The sequence below is a fragment of the Coregonus lavaretus genome (assembly GCF_964263955.1).
Source record: "Coregonus lavaretus genome assembly, contig: HAP1_SCAFFOLD_637, whole genome shotgun sequence".
In the NCBI taxonomy this organism is placed as follows: Eukaryota; Metazoa; Chordata; class Actinopteri; order Salmoniformes; family Salmonidae; genus Coregonus; species Coregonus lavaretus.
This window is the reverse complement of record NW_028166336.1, coordinates 88,285-108,316: the sequence shown is the minus strand read 5'-3', so window position 1 is coordinate 108,316 and position 20,032 is coordinate 88,285. Positions and strand designations below refer to the sequence as shown.

General features: G+C 43.8%; 3 protein-coding genes across 7 annotated transcripts; 2 read left to right on the top strand and 1 right to left on the bottom strand.

Annotated features, from left to right (window-relative positions):
* Nucleotides 1–9,484: 9,484 nt before the first annotated feature.
* Nucleotides 9,485–11,456, top strand: LOC311114865 (CUE domain-containing protein 2-like). 3 transcript variants are annotated; one of them, XM_084190093.1, is made up of 2 exons: nucleotides 9,485–9,625; nucleotides 10,087–11,456. In XM_084190093.1, the coding sequence occupies exon 2, from the start codon at nucleotides 10,101–10,103 to the stop codon at nucleotides 10,938–10,940; it is 840 nt and encodes a 279-aa protein (XP_084046219.1). In that variant the 5' UTR covers nucleotides 9,485–9,625; nucleotides 10,087–10,100; the 3' UTR covers nucleotides 10,941–11,456. The 3 variants fall into 3 exon arrangements, with proteins under 3 accessions (XP_084046219.1, XP_084046220.1, XP_084046221.1); XM_084190094.1 differs by having other exon boundaries at nucleotides 9,505–9,925; XM_084190095.1 differs by having other exon boundaries at nucleotides 9,546–9,634; nucleotides 10,087–11,450.
* LOC311114860 (uncharacterized protein) lies at nucleotides 11,404–14,770 on the top strand (the record flags this gene model as incomplete). The annotated part of the gene is made up of 3 exons (XM_084190090.1): nucleotides 11,404–11,409; nucleotides 11,801–12,842; nucleotides 14,165–14,770. The coding sequence occupies 2 exons, from the start codon at nucleotides 11,404–11,406 to the stop codon at nucleotides 12,830–12,832; spliced, it is 1,038 nt and encodes a 345-aa protein (XP_084046216.1). The 3' UTR covers nucleotides 12,833–12,842; nucleotides 14,165–14,770.
* Nucleotides 14,707–18,922, bottom strand: LOC311114866 (zinc finger C4H2 domain-containing protein). 3 transcript variants are annotated; one of them, XM_084190097.1, is made up of 5 exons: nucleotides 18,759–18,922; nucleotides 17,614–17,785; nucleotides 15,797–15,969; nucleotides 15,499–15,688; nucleotides 14,707–15,367 (listed from the first exon to the last, which is right to left on the bottom strand). In XM_084190097.1, exons 1-5 carry the CDS (start codon nucleotides 18,809–18,811, stop codon nucleotides 15,254–15,256), a joined length of 702 nt encoding a protein of 233 aa, XP_084046223.1. In that variant the 5' UTR covers nucleotides 18,812–18,922; the 3' UTR covers nucleotides 14,707–15,253. The 3 variants fall into 3 exon arrangements, with proteins under 3 accessions (XP_084046223.1, XP_084046224.1, XP_084046222.1); XM_084190098.1 differs by having other exon boundaries at nucleotides 15,526–15,688; nucleotides 18,759–18,895; XM_084190096.1 differs by having other exon boundaries at nucleotides 15,155–15,367; nucleotides 15,499–15,969; nucleotides 18,759–18,895.
* Nucleotides 18,923–20,032: the final 1,110 nt, after the last annotated feature.

The window sequence follows — 20,032 nt, the reverse complement described above, 5'->3', positions numbered from 1 at the left end:
TGTTGTCACCAGCATCAGACAAAGACAGGGAGAATACAGACACACAGGCATAACTAAACTGACTGGGTTTGTACCAGCCAGGGCTCATCTGTGCTTCGGGACAGGAATAGATAGAGACAGGGAATAGATAGAGACAGGGAATATATAATAGACAGGGAATAGATAGAGACAGGGAATAGATAGAGACAGGGAATAGATAGAGACAGGGAATAGATAGAGACAGGGAATATATAATAGACAGGGAATAGATAGAGACAGGGAATAGATAGAGACAGGGAATAGATAGAGACAGGGAATAGATAATAGACAGGGAATAGATAGAGACAGGGAATAGATAGAGACAGGGAATAGATAATAGACAGGGAATAGATAGAGATAGGGAATGGATAATAGACAGGGAATAGATAGAGACAGGGAATAGATAGAGACAGGGAATAGATAGAGACAGGGAATGGATAATAGACAGGGAATAGATAGAGACAGGGAATAGATAGAGACAGGGAATAGATAGAAACAGGAATAGATAGAGACAGGCAATGGATAATAGACAGGGAATTGATAGAGACAGGGAATGGATAATAGACAGGGAATAGATAGAGACAGGGAATAGATAGAGACAGGGAATAGATAGAGACAGGGAATGGATAATAGACAGGGAATAGATAGAGACAGGGAATAGATAGAGACAGGGAATATATAGAAACAGGAATAGATAGAGACAGGGAATGGATAATAGACAGGGAATAGATAGAGACAGGGAATAGATAGAGACAGGGAATAGATAGAGACATGAATAGATAATAGACAGGGAATAGATAGAGACAGGGAATAGATAATATACAGGAATAGATAGACAGGGAATGGATAATAGACAGGAATAGATAGAGACAGGGAATAGATAGAGACAGGGAATAGATAGAGACAGGGAATAGATAGAGACAGGGAATAGATAGAGACATGAATAGATAATAGACAGGGAATTGATAGAGACAGGGAATAGATAATAGACAGGGAATAGATAGAGACAGGGAATAGATAGAGACAGGGAATATATAGAGACAGGGAATAGATAATAGACAGGGAATAGATAGAGACAGGGAATAGATAATAGACAGGGAATAGATAGAGACAGGGAATAGATCGAGACAGGGAATAGATAGAGACAGGGAATAGATAGACAGGGAATGGATAATAGACAGGAATAGATAGAGACAGGGAATAGATAGAGACAGGGAATAGATAGAGACAGGGAATAGATAGAGACAGGGAATAGATAATAGACAGGGAATAGATAGAGACAGGGAATAGATAGAGACAGGGGATAGATAGAGACAGGGAATAGATATAGACAGGGAATAGATAGAGACAGGGAATAGATAGAGACAGGGAATAGATAATAGACAGGGAATTGATAATAGACAGGGAATTGATAGAGACAGGGAATAGATAATAGACAGGGAATAGATAGAGACAGGGAATAGATAGAGACAGGGATTAGATAGAGACAGGGAATAGATAATAGACAGGGAATAGATAGAGACAGGGAATGGATAGAGACAGGGAATATATAGAGACAGGGAATAGATAATAGACAGGGAATAGATAGAGACATGAATAGATAATAGACAGGGAATTGATAGAGACAGTGAATAGATAATAGACAGGGAATAGATAGAGACAGGGAATAGATAGAGACAGGGAATATATAGAGACAGGGAATAGATAATAGACAGGGAATAGATAGAGACAGGGAATAGATAATAGACAGGGAATAGATAGAGACAGGGAATAGATCGAGACAGGGAATAGATAGAGACAGGGAATAGATAGACAGGGAATGGATAATAGACAGGAATAGATAGAGACAGGGAATAGATAGAGACAGGGAATAGATAGAGACAGGGAATAGATAGAGACAGGGAATAGATAATAGACAGGGAATAGATAGAGACAGGGAATAGATAGAGACAGGGGATAGATAGAGACAGGGAATAGATATAGACAGGGAATAGATAGAGACAGGGAATAGATAGAGACAGGGAATAGATAATAGACAGGGAATTGATAATAGACAGGGAATTGATAGAGACAGGGAATAGATAATAGACAGGGAATAGATAGAGACAGGGAATAGATAGAGACAGGGATTAGATAGAGACAGGGAATAGATAATAGACAGGGAATAGATAGAGACAGGGAATAGATAGAGACAGGGATTAGATAGAGACAGGGAATAGATAATAGACAGGGAATAGATAGAGACAGGGAATAGATAGAGACAGGGAATAGATAGAGACAGGGAATAGATAGAGACAGGGAATATATAGAGACAGGGAATGGATAATAGACAGGGAATAGATAGAGACAGGGAATAGATAATATACAGGAATAGATAGACAGGGAATAGATAATAGACAGGAATAGATAGAAACAGGAATAGATAGAGACAGGGAATAGATAATAGACAGGGAATAGATAGAGACATGAATAGATAATAGACAGGGAATAGATAATAGACAGGAATAGATAATAGACAGGAATAGATAGAGACAGGGAATAGATAGAGACAGGGAATAGATAGAGACAGGGAATAGATAGAGACAGGGAATATATAGAGACAGGGAATAGATAATAGACAGGGAATTGATAGAGACAGGGAATAGATAATATACAGGAATATATAGACAGGGAATAGATAATAGACAGGAATAGATAGAAACAGGAATAGATAGAAACAGGGAATAGATAGAAACAGGGAATAGATAGAAACAGGAATAGATCATAGACAGGAATATATAATATAAAGGAATAGATAGAGACAATAATAGATAGAGACAGGACTAGATAGAGACAGGGAATAGATCATAGACAGGAATAGATAGAAACAGGAATAGATAGAAACAGGAATAGATAGAAAGGAATAGATCATAGACAGGAATAGATAATAGACAGGTATAGATAGGCCACTTCATTGCTGTGAATGTTTGTGTTATAAGCTTCTCTCTCTAACACACTACATAGAGCCCAATGCACAGTATTATATATGAACCTTTTTTCAAATTCAGTTCATTTATTGTCAGACATCTGTAAATGTGTTATTGGAAGCCAAGTGGGATGAACACTTAATGAAATAGACATTTCAATGTAAGTGTTAAATTAGTTAAATATAAGTCTTCACCATATGGGTTTGCACAAGTTGGCAGAGAGGGCATAATGTGAAGATGGATTAAGCAACCGATTTGGGGACTGTTACAAACTTCCAACCCAGACAGAATCCCGTTCCCCATTTAACTCCTGCTATAGCTACTATGGTCCAGAGACCCAGCAAATGGTGGTTAACAATGCTTTCCACTTACCTCACCCACAGGGTCACCAACCAGTGATCTCTCTGCCAACAATGTTAATCAGGACGTTGGTAGTAAACACTTTCCACTCTTTAATAACTCCATGGTCCGTCGGTCACGTGGAAGAAGAGGAGAAGACTCCAGGAGGAATGTGTTGCTGGATCCACACAGGGACTGGGGTCTGAGAGCTGGGGTGGGGGGGTGGGGGGGGGGGGGTGTTTGTGCCCGCGGGTGTGTTGCTGTCTAACACAGCAGAGCAGAGAGGGGGTCTGGCTGGCTGGGGGGCTATTTTTAGGCACACAGATGGACCTACCTAAACTTCCATTCTTGGAGAACTGCGGGGGTTATAATTAGATTGGTGATAAGACTAGTGACACTGACACTCAGGCTGAGAGTTTGGTTGGTGCGCAGGGGCCTTGGTACTCTCTGGTGTTCTATAACTGATGGTCAGTAGTAGAAATACACCACTAGACTACTGTACCAGCAAATATGTCATCAGATGTGTGATCTGAAATCAGGCTTAGTTCAGTCTATTTTCATTTCAGCTTGCCATGCTCACAGAAAGTAACTTTTTTAAAGAGTGTAAGTGTGTATTGAAATCCTATAAGTGAAATGCTTTGTGCTGACGTGTAACAGGCCTGTCATCACCACCATGCCTTTAGTTTACACTGTGACTGGCAACCATCTTATAGCCTGTCTGCAGCTGTCTGACTGTCAGAGAGGCTGTTTTAGACTATCAGCTGTTCACACAGCCCTGCCCTACCCCCAGAACCATGATCAAGAAGACCTCTGCATTTGTAGAAGTATGGCATGCATCTTACATTTACATTTTAGTCATTTAACAGACACTCCAGAGCGACTTACAGGAGCAATTAGGGTTAAGTGCCTTGCTCAAGGGACAGATTTTTCACCGGGGATTCAAGTCGGGGATTAGAACCAGCGACCTTTCGGTTACTGGCACAACGCTCTTAACCACTAAGCTACCTGCCCCCACTAGATCTACACATTCCAGGCATTTTGGGAGGTGAAGTCTGTTTCCGACTCTCAAAAACACAGGGAAGGGAAATTATTTGATGTAACCATTGTTTGCTTATAGCTTAGATTACTTTGTCCTTATAACTGAACTGAAAATGTAGCCAATTTCTCAAAGTAGGCCTGCTTTCGTAGTTTAGTTATGCCTGCCTATATTATACGTTTCTACAATAAAATATATGCAGGCAATAAAGTATACTATAATATAATATCATATCATAAAGAATCATGATTAACATTACATTTTGTCATATGAAATAATGTAAGCAGGCAGATAAACTGAGGTTAGCTAAAAGTATTTCAAAATTTGAACTTTTTCATTTTTGGACCCTCTTCATCTATCCCACCCCACTACGCTAGGTGGCGGTGAATAATTATTGTTAGCAGCACTGCCCTCGCAAGTAGAAAATGGTTGCTCTGTTGTAGTTTTGGGTGTGTAGCTAGCTAGCTAAAGTACATTTACATTGACATTTTAGTCATTTAGCAGACGCTCTTATCCAGAGCGACTTACAGTTAGTGATTGCATACATTTTTCATACTGGCCCCCCGTATTTTTATTCTAATAGCTAGCTAATTCATCACAAAGTTTGGGGATACACAATTGCGTCAACATTTTCTTTCTTTCACGTACAAGGTTGGATTTGTACTTGTACGTTGTAGTTTTGTGCACTTTACTATATTCGTTGAGGCTAAACGTTAGATGGTCTGCAGCAGTACAGCTAACGTTAGCTAGCATCAATCCGACTTTCGTCAACTCCTTTCGTTACGTAATTCAGTTGGCCGTCAATTGATCCAAAAATCCTGAAAATAATATCGCATAGTGGCCACTGTTTTTGATATTAGGACGGTTTGTTCAACCTTTGAAAGCCGAAGTTACGTTAAAGACCTCGTACTGTTAAACAAATGCGTCGCCATGTTGCCGGAAGTTGTGTTCCTAGACTGGAAGTGGCATTTCCGGCGGTTGAAAAGGGTATTTTTTATTGGCCCTAGGTACGGAGGAGAACGAGGCACTGGAGATCTAATGAAGGAGAATGATAACACAGGTCAACAAACAACAAACTGTGGTCCTCTGTAGCTCAGCTGGTAGAGCACGGCGCTTGAAACGCCAAGGTAGTTGGTTCGATCCCCGGGACCACCCATACACAAAAAAATGTATGCACGCATGACTGTAAGTCGCTTTGGATAAAAGCGTCTGCTAAATGGCATATTATTATTATTAACTTAACCCAGAATCAGGAGGAGAGAGAGCAGCCCCCAGAGGGAGGGGGAGGCTGGAATTGCAGAGTGAGACCTGTAGGAGGATGATCAGACACGTACACAGAAAACAGAACACAGAAACTACAGCAGCGAGCGAGTGAGAGGAGAGAGAGGCAGAAGGTAAAGAGGGGTGGAGACAGAGGGAGTGTGAGGACCTTGCAGGAGAGCCCCAGCTTCAACCCGAGCATGTCCCTTTACAGCTCATTTCTGCCCTGAAGATGAAGACTTTCACAGAGGAGATGAGACGGGTGAGACATACACTTTGTCTGGGCATAGGAATTGTATCTGTTCTGGTGGGTCTACTGTGGCTTAGTCTCATTGTATCGCTCAGCCGTATTGCTCTATGGGGGTGAGGCTAACTCTGGCTGCAGCAATTACTGACACACACATAACAGTGTGTGTGTCTCTGTGTGTGTGTGTTAAGACTGTGGACACAGAGCTGTATGACCCATCAGTGTGTGGAGTGTGTGTGCAGCAGCAGGAAGCCCAACAGGGTACAACACAACACACCTCTGCAACAGGGTACAACATAACACACCTCTGCAACAGGGTACAACACACCTCTGCAACAGGGTACAACACAGGAAGACAGACTGCACATGGAATACAGGCTCTTCACATGCAGTGTTCCTTCCTACTTCTGTCTTGTCAATACATTCCCTGCTTAGCTATGTTATTATTTTCAGTTTCTGTCCTGAAATGACCATCTAAACTACCAACAGTCCCTGAAAAAAAATATGGTGTGTAGTGGATGAAGTAACCTGTGTTCTCATGTGTTGTAGGACGCTGTGTGTCTATTCTGAGAGATCCTAAGGGGCCTCCCCAAGCCCTCTGACGCCCCCAGCAGGATCTGGGAACAACTGCATGCCAGGGGGAGACGCACACTGCAACCTGGGGTTACCTTGGCGACAGAACAGGAATCTGGGGTTACCCTGACGACAGTACAAGAACTGAGCTAACGGTACCCTCATGCTGGCCGTGTGACTGTGAGCATAGCAGAAATGGCATCATTTTCCCTATGCCAAGCGTCACGTCTGGAGGAAACCTGGCACCATCCCTACGGTGAAGCAAGGTGGTGGCAGCATCATGCTGTGGTGATGTTTTTCAGCGGCAGGGACTGGGAGACTAGTCGGGATCGAGGGAAAGATGAACGGAGCAAAGTACAGAGAGATCCTTGATGAAAACCTGCTCCAGAGCGCTCAGGACCTCAGACAGGGGCGAAGGTTCCCCTTCCAACAGGACAATGACCCTAAGCACATAGCCAAGACAACACAGGAGTGACTTCGGGACAAGTCTCTGAATGTTCTTGAGTGGCCCAGCCAGAGCCTGGACTTGAACCCAATCGAACATCTCTGGAGAGACCTGAAAATTGCTGTGCAGCGACGCTCCCCATCCAACCTGACAGAGCTTGAGAAGATCTGCAGAGAAGAATGGGAGAAACTCCCCAAATACAGGTGTGCCAAGCTTGTAGCGTCATACCCAAGAAGACTCGAGGCTGTAATCACTGCCAAAGGTGCTTCAACAAAGTACTGAGTAAATGTGATATTTCAGTTTTTGATTTGTAATACATTTGCAAAAGTTTCTAATAACCTGTTTTGCATTGTCATTATGGGGTATTGTGTGTAGTATGATGGGAAAAAATATATATATATCCATTTTAGAATAACGAAATGTGGAAAAAGTGAAGGGGTCTGAATCAGGGGCGGTGTGTTCAATAGGGCGATATGGGCGACGCACTGCCAAACGGGAAAAGGAAGGGATTTTTTTTCTAATCAATTATATCACGGCAACAGTAGTTATCAGTGTTGTAATCTAGACGTCTGATCTGCCACAGTGCCACTAAATGTCCAATCAGGCTAAAGTCGTGCTTCAAATGGCCCCCCCCCCTTTTGGGGCGATTTCAGTCAGGTTGAAAATCGCCCAGAAGTCTGTCATAGACTCCCATGTAAAATCTATTTTTTTCAAATATCAGAGCTTTCAATACAATCTCTATGGGTTTCTGAGGGCTTGCACTTACGCGCTTTCGTCATACGTAACATAACCATGAACGTAACTAAGAAAAGAGCGGGTAGCAGCGACAATCAATTCATTACTACTATCAAAATGGCTAGGCTTCAGTGCAACTCGATTGTGTCTTTGAAAGAAGTTCCTTTTTGTCGGCGAACAAATGAAGATAAATTGGCAACGAAACAATTAGGACCTCCCAGACCAAATTTAATAATTCAACAGGTTTCTACTAAAGGGGGGAAGTCCTACACCCGAGGATTTTCCAAAAATTGGTACGAACGAAAAACCTGGCTAGCAGGCTGCGATGTAGCTAATGCAGTCTTCTGCTACCCCCTGCTTACTCTTTCACCCTGAAGGCGGCACGGCAGACAGCACCGCTTGGACAGCGACTGGTGTGTAACGGACATGCACCATCTTTCAGGAAAGATTAAGAAACATGAGCTGTCAAAGACCCACATGGATAGCTGTTTGAGATTGTCTGCTTTGGGGAGAGTGAACATTCCCACTCAACTGGATGAGGGATACAGGCTAGCTGTCCGCCGCCACAACGATGAGGTTAGTGTTGATAATCACAAGTTTACTGGAGAACTGAAACTGACAAGGCTGACAAGATAGGACCCTTTTGTCCATTGTTATTGGATAGGAACAGAACTTATAACCAGCTCCTGACCTAAATAGATCTTAGCACAACATTTTACTCAACATATCATATTCCATATTCACTATAACAAATATATTTACTACGACATTAGCAAGAACCGCCACATCCTCAGCCGGCTAATCCAGTGTGTGAAGTTTTGCGGAGTGTTTGAGTTAGCTTTGCGAGGCAAAGATGAAACTGAGGGCTCCACCAACCCTGGTAAGCCAACACTTTTGAGATCAGTCAATAAATGCTTCTGGTATTGACTTATATGCTGCCCCTGTCTTCATGTTGTTGCTGGACATATCTTTTTTTAAATGTGTGTAGGTCACCTAAATCATCAGAAAAATTGCCCCCCCTGAGAATTTTTTCAGGAGCCGCCACTGGTCTGAATACTTTCCGAATTACAGGACAAACATAGGTACATGTAAGCATTCTCAGAATGTGCATTTTTACAAGTATCAGCTGATGGTGACTTAATGTTGTTGCTAGCAAATCGCGCGACCAGTTATCTCGATGTAAGCGGAGTTGAGCATTCATCAGCTATAGCAACATGAGTACAGTTACAGTATTTAAATGTTAATGTTTTTTTGTTTTTTTTATTGCATTAAACATGGTTAGGTTCTATCAAACCTAATATAAGGTTAACAATTACATTTCAACACTCAAGCACTGATTAAAAAAGTAAACACTGGGGATAAATGAAGATATTACTAAACGTAGGTTCCGTGGCATGGAGAAGGTTATGAAGACATGTATTACTGCATTCCAGATGTGAAATGTAGCAAGATGAGGTGGTGCGTGTGTGTCGTCAGTCTTCCTCTTGGTGTTGCGGGAGCGACTCTTGGCCTTACACAGTGGACAGATAGGAGCGTTACGATGGATCTGCTGGTGTAATTACAATCATTTAGCAGGCGATTTTATCCAGAGCGATTTACAATAACTGCATTAATTTTAAGGTAGCTAGGTGATACAACCACATCACAGTCGTAGTAAGTACATTTTCCCTCAAAGTAGTTATCAGCAAAGTCAGTGCCAGTAAGAAAAGACACGTGCAGGTTAAATTTTTCCATAACATTTAGTAATATGAGATAACATAAGCGAAATCGGAATTGTTTCTTTTTTGGAGCAGCTTCATGATCTAATCCCACTCCAGTACGCTAGGTGGCGGTAAAGAATCATTGTTAACAGCGCTAAACTCGTTATTTTATGTTGTTTTGTTGTGGTTTTGCGTGTGCAGAACGTTTGAGTTGCTAGCAGTCTTTATAATCTCATAGCTAGCTAATTAATCACACAGTTTGGGGACACACAATTGGGCCAACATTTCCTTTCTTCCACGTATAAGGTTAGATTTGTACGTTTTAGTTTTTGTTGCACTTTACTATAACGTTGTTCGTTTGGGCTAGCTAGCTTGATGTTCTGCAGCAGTACAGCTAGTTAGCCAGTTTAGCTACATAGTTAGCGTCAATCCGACCTTTGTCATCTCTTCTGATTGCGTGATTCAGTTGTTCGTCAATCGATCAGAGAATCCTGAAAATAATAGCTACATCATAGTGGCCACTGTCTTTGATATTAGTTCGGTTTGGTCAACCTTTGAAAGCCGAAGTTACGTTAGCCATTCTTGCCTGCTTCGCAGCGGTCGCCGGTACTGTACCATTCAGTTTATGTATGAAATTCTAGCTAGCCATCATCTATTCGTAATGCATTCGTGATACAGTTCGATTAAAGGGGGCATAATTCGCAGTCCCTTTTATTTCCGTCGTCACATTTGAATAAATCTGAATGTTGTATTGTTTTTGTTAACAGGGTTTGAGCCCATTATGGACCATCACAAGATAATCCACGATACCCTGCAGGAGTTCATTCAGACATACATTCCCGATGCAGATCTGAGTTCCCTGGATGATGTGTTGCTCTCCTACATCACTGGAGTCCTGGAGGATCTGGGCTCTCAGGAGAGTGTGGAGGAGAACTTTGACGTGGAGGTCTTTGTAGAAATGCTGGAGGCCTACATTCCTGGCTTTGCTGAAATCGACAGTGTTAAAGTTTGTGATATGATGTTCAGCCTGGCTTCAAAACTAGCTGCAGCCCGGAGTTCAGAAAATAGTGTGCCTAAGGCTAGAATGGAGGTCCCACTGACAGTCAGTGCTACCTCCACTGGGTCTCCAGTGAGAGAGAAGCACTGCCTTACTGCACAGACTGAGGGGGCCACTGCCAAGGTTCCATTCTCTGAGTGGGAGGCTCAGGAGTCTCTCCTGCTGGAGATGTTCCCCAAGTGCAGCCTATCAGAGGCCAGGAGTGCCTTGTCCATTGCTAAAGGTGACATGGAGGAGGCTGTCCGCCTCATCATCGAAGGAGACATCCAGCTCAGCCCCACACCTCTCACCGTTAACTATGGGAAGATGGTTTCCCCTCAGGCAGAGCAGAAGATGAAAGAGAGCATCCTGGAGAAGTACATGCTAGTGGACAGGGAGGAGGATGAGAAAACACACAGGCCTGTTGCACCTAAAGATGCCCCCAAGAAACTGGTGCGTTACCACAGCAACCAGGTGGTGACCACAAAAGGGGAGCGGTACCAACTGGTGAAGAAAGAGGAGCCGGAGGAGGTGAAGAAGACTTACGTCAGCATCAAACCCGCACGCAAATACAGGTTCCATTAATGACTGACTGGCACTCTTCTGGAAGACCAGCTGTTTACTTTGTTATTTAGATATCCTTTCTTATTGCCTTTTCTTTTTTTTTGCCTGGTTATGGAAAATGTTTGTTTTTGGTATGGTTATATAAGATTCTGATTTGAAAAATGCGTGGCCATCGTCTTGCTTTAAATATAATTTATCTTCTGCAGTGATTCTCTGGCATCATTGTTTTGTTCTCTAGATGGGTCATAATGTGCTCTTTTAGTGGGCTGTCCATGTCTATAAGACTTGAAGAACCGTTACATTTGATTCTCTTGTGTTCATACTTTGTACTTTTTTTGCCATTTCAGCAGGTCTGACATGGTACTGATGATTTTTTGTCAGTTATTATTTGTATTGGTATTATTCCTGGCAGGGGGACTTAGCGATTTGGTGCCCGTTTCAAAACACTATTTTCAGTACTGTATCGCAATACCTTATTCCTCATATGAGGGTACATTTAGTCTATTGAGCCTGTGGACCCTTAACCTGTTGCCGTTTAAAAAATAAATAAAAAATAAAAAAATAAGTTATGTTTGCAACCTCGTAAACAAATGCAGTGCCATTTTGGCGGAAGTTGGGTTCCCAAGACTGGAAGTGGCATTTCCGGCGGCGTGAAAAAGGCCTTTTCTATGACCTAGGTACGGAGGAGGGCGAGGCACTGGAGATCTACAGCAGGAGAATGATAACACAGATCAACAATCAACTGAACCCAGAAACTGCAGGCTAGAGGGGGAGGAGAGAGAGCCAGGAGGAGAGGGGGGGAGAGAGCAGCCCTCGGAGGGAGGGAGGGAGGGGGAGGCAGCGGTTGCAGAGTGAGACCTGTAGGAGGATGATCATACAAGTACACAGAAAACAGAACCAAGAGAGGAGAGGGAAGCCCCCGAACCCTAAAGGACAGAGGGAGAGACAGGAAAAAGAGCTGCAGAGGAGTAGACAGCAGAGAGCGAGAGAGTCTGGACCCTGCAAGAGTAAGGAGCAGGACCAACCCTGCTGTCCAGACTGGGACCCAGCCAGTCCCCCTACAGCTCATCTCTGTCCTGCTGTCCAGACTGGTACCCAGCCAGTCCCCCTACAGCTCATCTCTGTCCTTCTGTCCAGACTGGGCCCCAGCCGGTCCCCCTACAGCTCATCTCTGTCCTTCTGTCCAGACTGGGCCCCAGCCGGTCCCCCTACAGCTCATCTCTGTCCTGAAGCTTCAGACTGGTACCCAGCCAGTCCCCCTACAGCTCATCTTTGTCCTGAAGCTCCAGACTGGGACCCAGCCAGTCCCCCTACAGCTCATCTCTGTCCTGAAGCTTCAGACTGGTACCCAGCCGGTCCCCCTACAGCTCATCTCTGTCCTGAAGCTTCAGACTGGTACCCAGCCAGTCCCCCTACAGCTCATCTCTGTCCTGAAGCTTCAGACTGGTACCCAGCCAGTCCCCCTACAGCTCATCTCTGTCCTGAAGCTCCAGAATGGGACCCAGCCAGTCCCCCTACACCTCATCTCTATCCTGAAGCTCCAGAATGGGACCCAGCCAGTCCCCCTACCGCTCATCTCTGTCCTGAAGCTCCAGAATGGGACCCAGCCAGTCCCCCTACGGCTCATCTCTATCCAGAAGCTCCAGAATGGGTGCCAGCCAGTCCCCCTACACCTCATCTCTATCCTGAAGCTCCAGAATGGGACCCAGCCAGTCCCCCTACGGCTCATCTCTATCCAGAAGCTCCAGAATGGGACCCAGCCAGTCCCCCTACAGCTCATCTCTGTCCTTCTGACCAGACTGGGACCCAGCCAGTCCCCCTACAGCTCATCTCTGTCCTTCTGTCCAGACTGGTACCCAGCCGGTCCCCCAACAGCTCATCTCTGTCCTGAAGCTCCAGAAATTCACAGATGAGATGAGATAGGTAAAATAATATTACTCTTCACATAACTATCTTTTGGCTGTATGTCTCTACTGGCTGTCATTTACTGACACAGTGTGTGTGTGTGTGTGTGTGTGTGTGTGTGTGTGTGTGTGTGTGTGAAGACTGTGGACACAGCTGCATGACCCATCAGTGTGTGGCGTTTTGTGTGCAGTAGCAGGCAGCCTTGTCCCTGAACACCTTCATAAGGAGTAAGATTACTCAACTAGACTAACACACTGGAGGATAGATAGACCACAGGCGGCAGGTAGCCTGGCGGGTAGGAGCGTTGGGCCAGTAACCGAAAGGTTGCTGGTTCAAATCCCTGAGATGACAAGGTGAAAATCTGTCGTTCTGCCTCTGATCATGGCAGTTAACCCACTGTTCCCCGGGCGCTGATGATGTGGATGTCGATTAAGGCAGTCCCCCGCAGCTCTCTAATTCAGAGGAAGATGCATTTCAGTTGAATGCATTCAGTTGACAACTGACTAGGTATCCCCGTTTGCTACACAACACTCCTCTGCAACAGGGTACTACACACACACACCTCTGCAACAGGGTACTACACAACACACCTCTGCAACAGGGTACTACACAACACTCCTCTGCAACAGGGTACTACACACACACCTCTGCAACAGGGTACTACACACACACCTCTGCAACAGGGTACTATACACACACCTCTGCAACAGGGTACTACACACACACCTCTGCAACAGGGTACTACACACACACCTCTGCAACAGGGTACTATACACACTCCTCTGCAACAGGGTACTACACACACACCTCTGCAACAGGGTACTATACACACTCCTCTGCAACAGGGTACTACACACACTCCTCTGCAACAGGGTACTATACACACTCCTCTGCAACAGGGTACTACACACACACCTCTGCAACAGGGTACTACACACACACCTCTGCAACAGGGTACAACACACCTCTGCAACAGGGTACAACACACCTCTGCAACAGGGTACAACACACCTCTGCAACAGGGTACAACACAACTCTGCAACAGGGTACAACACACACACCTTTGCAACAGGGTACAACACTCCTCTGCAACAGGGTACAACACAACGCACACACCTCTGCAGCAGGGTACAACACACACGGTACAGTACAGACTGCTCACAGTATCTGTGTTCTTTTCTGTTTAGGTCCTGTACCTGCTGATTACAATGTTATTATAATCCGTTTCTGTCCTTATGTTCCTGTACTCTGAACTGCAAACAGTCCCAAGAAAAATAAGTCCTATGAGAACAGAATATTGCATATTTAGGTCAATTAATCTGTGTTTTCATGTGTTGTAGGACGCAGTGGGATAATCTCATTTGCATACTCCTCAGTCCTCTCTCCTAGCCTCCTTCTCTAAACCGATTGGAGGAGAGGGGCAGTGACCTCTGGCTTTCTCATCCAATGGGTTTTGAGGAGGCAAGGAGAGAGGATGCCAGAAGTATGCAAATGAGATTCTCCCAGTGTGTGTTTTGGGTGAGCTGCTGAGGAGCATCCCCAAGCCCTCTGAAGCCCCCAGCAGGATCTGGGAACAACTGCAGGCCAGAGGGAGACGCACACTGCAACCTGGGGTTACCTTGGAGACGGAACAGGAATCTGGATGTAACCTGTCAACAGAATGTCAATGAAGGGTTATCTTGAAGGCCCAGAATGTTAACCTGACAACTCCTTGACGACAGTACAAGAACTAAGCTAAAGGTACCTTCGTACTGGCACTATCACCGTGTGGACATATCTGAAATATTCCCTGTGGGACCCAGGGTGTGATCTACAGTCAGTGTCATTCATCATCTGTATTATGAGATTAATTTTAAAGTCTAGAAGAAAATACAATTCCAACTGCAGTACAAAACAGACATTTTTATATTTTATTATTGTATTAAAGTTTCACATACAACACTGTTAAAAGCAAGTAAGCATCATGGTTTTCTCAGTCCTTGACCGTCCCTTATGCCTTCAGTAAACATTAGAACAACTTCCCGGTTTATACGCTCCAACAATGAACCCACTTTCATATCACAAACCATTCCAACACAGTCATTATAGTTCAGCCATGGAAAGTGTTCATGCAATGCAAACGTGTTAAATACAGAGTAACGTGAATGCAGTACGTTTTACATTTCTACTGCCAGAACCAATCACAACATGGGTACAGTTACAGTATAATCATTTTTATTTAACATGGTTACGGTCTATCAAACGTTAAGGTTAACAATTATATTTCAATACTTGAGCACTGATTTTTTTAAAACACTTAGGATAATGACGATTACACTAAACATAGGTTCCATGGCATGGGGAAGGTTATGAAGACGTGTTACTGCATTCCAGATGTGAAATGTAGCAATATGAGGTGGTAGTAGGAGAGTGTGTCTGTATCTGTGTATCTACTCATCAGGCTTCCTCTTGGGTTTCTTGGGGTTGCGGGAGCGACTCTTGGCCTTACACAGTGGACAGATAGGAGCGTTGCGATGGATCTGCTGGTGGCATGACAGACAGGCCTGGGGAGAGAACAGAGATGTTATAGTGTGTCATAACTATGTAAATACATAGACTTCAGTAGTGTCATTATTGTGTAGGTACAAAGACAGGGGAGAGGAGTGTGTGTGTATGTGTGTGTATGTGTGTGTACCTTCATAGGAGGGTGTGTACTGTGTACCTTCATGGGAGGGGGCTGTTGTCTGAAGGTGGCCGTCTGGCGGGCATCTTGTTTCCGGGAGACCTGGAGCTGTTGGGCCGCGGCAGCCGCTGCTGCAAGGGATTCTGGGATGGTGGGCTCATGAGGCTCCTTCTGCCACTCAGCCTTCTGCTTCTCAAAGTAACTATGGCAACAGAGATAGAAGATAGCACAGAGAACAAGTTGATGTGTGTGTGTGTGTGTGTATATGTGCAACCGTGTGTGTGTGTGTGTATAATATGTGTGTACTGACTCCAGAGAGAGTTTCTCCTCCTCTTCGTTGAGGTTGGGCAGTCTGTGCAGGCCCAGGGTCATCCTCAGGGCGTCTACATGTTCCTTCAGGGGTTTGTACTCATCGTGGAGCCTCCGCGTCGTCTCCAGCAGCTTATTCAGGTCGTTCTCCGACTGCTTTATAGTGCTCTCCATCTGGGGAGGAGAAGAGGAGAGAGATACAGAAAAATAAGAAACTATTAAAGGTTAACTCAACCCCAATTTCAGCCTTTGCCCAACCCCTTCCCATTTTCCAAAAATGCATTCAGGTGACAAGTTGTGGGTGAGGGAATTGCTCATAAATATTCATTTTGGGGATGGGTAAACATAGTTGATCACCTGATCCCAACACTTTCTCACTAAAGCATATTTACCAGAAGTCCACTGGCACGCTCTGATAATAAAATGATGTGCATCGCAAGCAAATAATGCTCTGGACAGTTAGCTGACAGTGGTGAGGTGCCGAGTTCCTGACATCTATTACTACTTGCGGTGTAAGTTCGAATTCCCCATGGGGCGCAAAATAAATCGTTCAAATGTGGACGCACATTTATTGAGGTATTGTGTTGGGAAGTGAAAATGAAGATTAAGGGCTCAATTCAATCCAACCCGCATTGCAGTCTTTACGCACTAGATCTTTTTCCAATGGTCAAATGAACTCACAGATTGGTCTTGGGTACTGTATAAAAACCTACAACTACTACCAGGGCGACTCCTCTCACAGGTACGCTTTCACTTTTCAGAATTAGAAGAGTGTGAGCACAGGATGAATGTTGTAAATAAAATCTGCCCCATGTGGGATTAGAGCTCACAACCATTGAACTATGAGCCAACTGTTTTAGCGGACTGCAACACCGATCAGCCAAGGCAGTTGGGGAAAAATACGAGTTGATATGACCACCATTGTCATCTATTTCTTGTTACGATGGATGTAGCTACGAATACAAACATGTAATCCTCATAGCCTACATGTTTATAAATGTGTATGAAACGGTAAACAAAAACGTTGTATTTGGTCATATGCGTAAATGTGCCTTACTGCATTTTACATTTTGTGTAACGTCAGTAGTCTAGTCAAGGAAGCATCAATTAAAATATATTGGCACACTCCACTTACCAAGACCATTGCCAAATAAGGCACACTGTCACCTGCTTTTATAGTAAGCCTTGAGGTGATAGTCCCTACACCCAAACGAGGGCATTGCGTTCATCCACCTCTGGCCTGCTGGCTCCCCTACCTCTGCGGAAGCATAGTTCCCGCTCAGCCCAGTCAAAACTGTTCGCTGCTCTGGCACCCCAATGGTGGAACAAGCTCCCTCACGACGCCAGGACAGCGGAGTCACTCACCACCTTCCGCAGACATTTGAAACCCCACCTCTTTAAGGAATACCTGGGATAGGATAAAGTAATCCTTCTACCCCCCCCCCCCAAAAAAAAACATTGTAAAGTGGTTATCCCACTGGCTATAAGGTGAATGCACCTATTTGTAAGTCGCTCTGGATAAGAGCGTCTGCTAAATGACGTAAATGTAAATGTGATACCACCCAGCACATCTAGAAGGGAGTGTATTTCATACCGAACCGCTCCCTCGGTAGCGTTGAACCGCTACGAGCGAAAATAGCTAGATTTACTACTATAACTAAGCCTAAAACATCTGGTTTACCATTAAAAAATATTTTTTTTCATGAAAGTTACTCTTTAAAATCTGTTTGTGCATTTAGAAGTCAAATAATGGTTTCTGTCTCTCTCTCTCACACACACACTCCTTTTCTCTCTCTCTCTCTCTCTCTCTCTACCCACCACGTTGATATCAGCGTGTATGAGTCGTAGCTCCTCTACATGGGCCATCTTCTCCTGCAGTAGGAGGTCCATCTCCTGTTTGTATTCCTTCAGATGTTTCTCCTCAGACTCCAGGGACTCAAACTCTGACTTCAGACGAGTCTTGATCTTCTGCATCTGTACCGTCTTATTCCTGAAAACACAGTTTAACCAATGCATTACTAGTTAAGTTATCACTGTAAAACAGTAGTTACCAATGTTACACAGTAGGTACTTTACAAATGCACTAGTAGTTAGTTACCAATTATACAACATTAGGTAGTTACCTACCACTGGTCTATTTACTAATGCACTAGTTACTTTGATTACAGGGCAGAAGGCACAAAGACAACAATCTGTCAGTTCAACTTCGCGTCACTCATTCATGCTTCAGAAACCAATTGCCCTAAGGCATCTTCTATTGTTTCTACTTTATTTATCCTGGTTAGTCTCTTCAGATAAACATCTATTTTTTTTTAAGACCAGAACCAAGACATGATGGTATATTATTGTGTTGCTGTTGCAATAGATTCGTTTATTGTGAAATAAGAAGAGATAATATTTGTCATGCAAATAAGTAATATAATGCATGCATATCCGAAATAGAGATGGACGTGCGTCACATGCCATTGTTATAACTGGTGTAATTATTGTCCAGACGTCTTTTGTTCTACTGATGTTACTGATGATACTGACTGCTTCCACCTGAATGAACTCAGACATTAGGGGACCACCAACCATGGTTAGCCAATTATTAGCTACCTGGCTAATGACAGAAAGATAGCTAGCGAAGTAGCCAGAGCCGCTAATCTGGCAAAGCACTTCGCATCTGGATTTTTGTTGATGCAAACAGCTGGATTGATTATGCATCATGCATAGTTAGCAAGCTATTCTGTAACGTGCAAAACAAAAACTAGTTTCTTGCAGTTCCTTCAAGACAACAGTAGAACGGTCACCACCGCTTGCTAACCTTGCTCGAGGCTATGTCGGCACATATAACTAGCTTCCTAGCGCAATAACAAAGCCGCGACGCTAATATTAGCTGGCTAGCCAATCTTTTCCTGAGCCATCCAGCTATATTTACCAGATGTGGTTTCTTTTAAGTTTTTATTTTTTTAATTTTTTACCGTATTTCCATAATGTTTTCTAGTTTGCACATTATCTCTTGTTCGTCCCCCATGGTTTTGTCTTTAGACCCTGATAAATGAGATCTTAACGGAAGGCCAGGGCGGTCTGTCTACTAGCTAATAAAAACACCAGCCGTGACATGGCTGTGAAGCACCACGCACGCGCGGAGAAACAGAGGTTATGTGTTTTGTACTCCAGTGACCCCCGCTGGAAACTGTTACGGTGTTTCAGAGCCGGACAGACGCTGTCTGATAAAAACCCTTACATTGTTGGGGTGGGTCTAATCCTGAATGCTGATTGGTTGAAACCGCATTCCAGCCGGTGCCTATTCCACAAATAGCCACCCGTTAAATCTATGAAGTTCAAATGCCTATTTACTCTGTTACATCTGACTGCGCAATCCACTGTCTCATCAGCCCAGCAAGGCAATTTATAAACTTGATCTCCACTATAAAAAGCATCTAGACGTTATCTCACATTTCTTTTAGACTAACATTAAGTTTTCAACAGCGGAGATTTGTATAAACCTTGCTCCGACATTTGCAACATCGTTTCAATGATGAAATTCGTTCTCCTGCTGTCCGATGGTTATGAACTTGTCAGGAGTCGGGACTAGACAGACAGGCGGGAAGCGTTTCTCAGCCAGTCGAAATCATGAATCAGCTGGCATCATTTTTATGGATATATATAAACGAAACGCTGCTAATTTGCAGTCTTTCCAGCTTCAGTTTGAAGTGATTGTATTACTGTAGCTGTATTGTTGGCTAGCTCCTCAGCGCAACTGTCCTGACGAGAGAGCACATTTTCTATGCCAGGCGAAATCGCGCCTCATTAGCTCATTGTTATGGATGTATCCAAATAAATATCACTAGAAAACAGCTTAAACAAATGCAAATGAAGCTACTTTGCTGTTATTCGGGCTGCACTTTTTGACGTGACTATAAATTAGCCGTAGTTGGCTAACTAGCAAGCCTGAACTGGCAATGGAACATTCAGAACGAACGACTGGGTCGCGTCCATAGATACAGAACAAAAAGACTGAACGACTGGGTCGCGTCTCTAGCAAATCAATTAATAAAAATAATGTTTAATGAAAATATGTCTATCATTATTTGAATATGTTGGTAACCCGTTGTATAAAAGTATCGGTCCTAACAACACCCGTGCCAATATACATTTACATTTTAGTCATTTAGCAGACGCTCTTATCCAGAGCGACTTACAGTTAGTGATTACATATATTATTTTTTTTATACTGGCCCCCCGTGGGAAT

Coding starts and splice junctions, on each gene's coding strand:
- LOC311114866 (XM_084190096.1), bottom strand. CDS start 18,811: ATGGGGGACGAACAAGAGATAATGTGCAAACTAGAAAACATTATGGAA. Junction 17,786..18,758: donor GAAAACATTATGGAAATACG/GTAAAAAATTAA, acceptor CTGTGTTTTCAG/GAATAAGACGGTACAGATGC. Junction 15,368..15,498: donor GTACACACCCTCCTATGAAG/GTACACACACAT, acceptor TTCTCTCCCCAG/GCCTGTCTGTCATGCCACCA.
- LOC311114865 (XM_084190093.1), top strand. CDS start 10,101: ATGGACCATCACAAGATAATCCACGATACCCTGCAGGAGTTCATTCAG.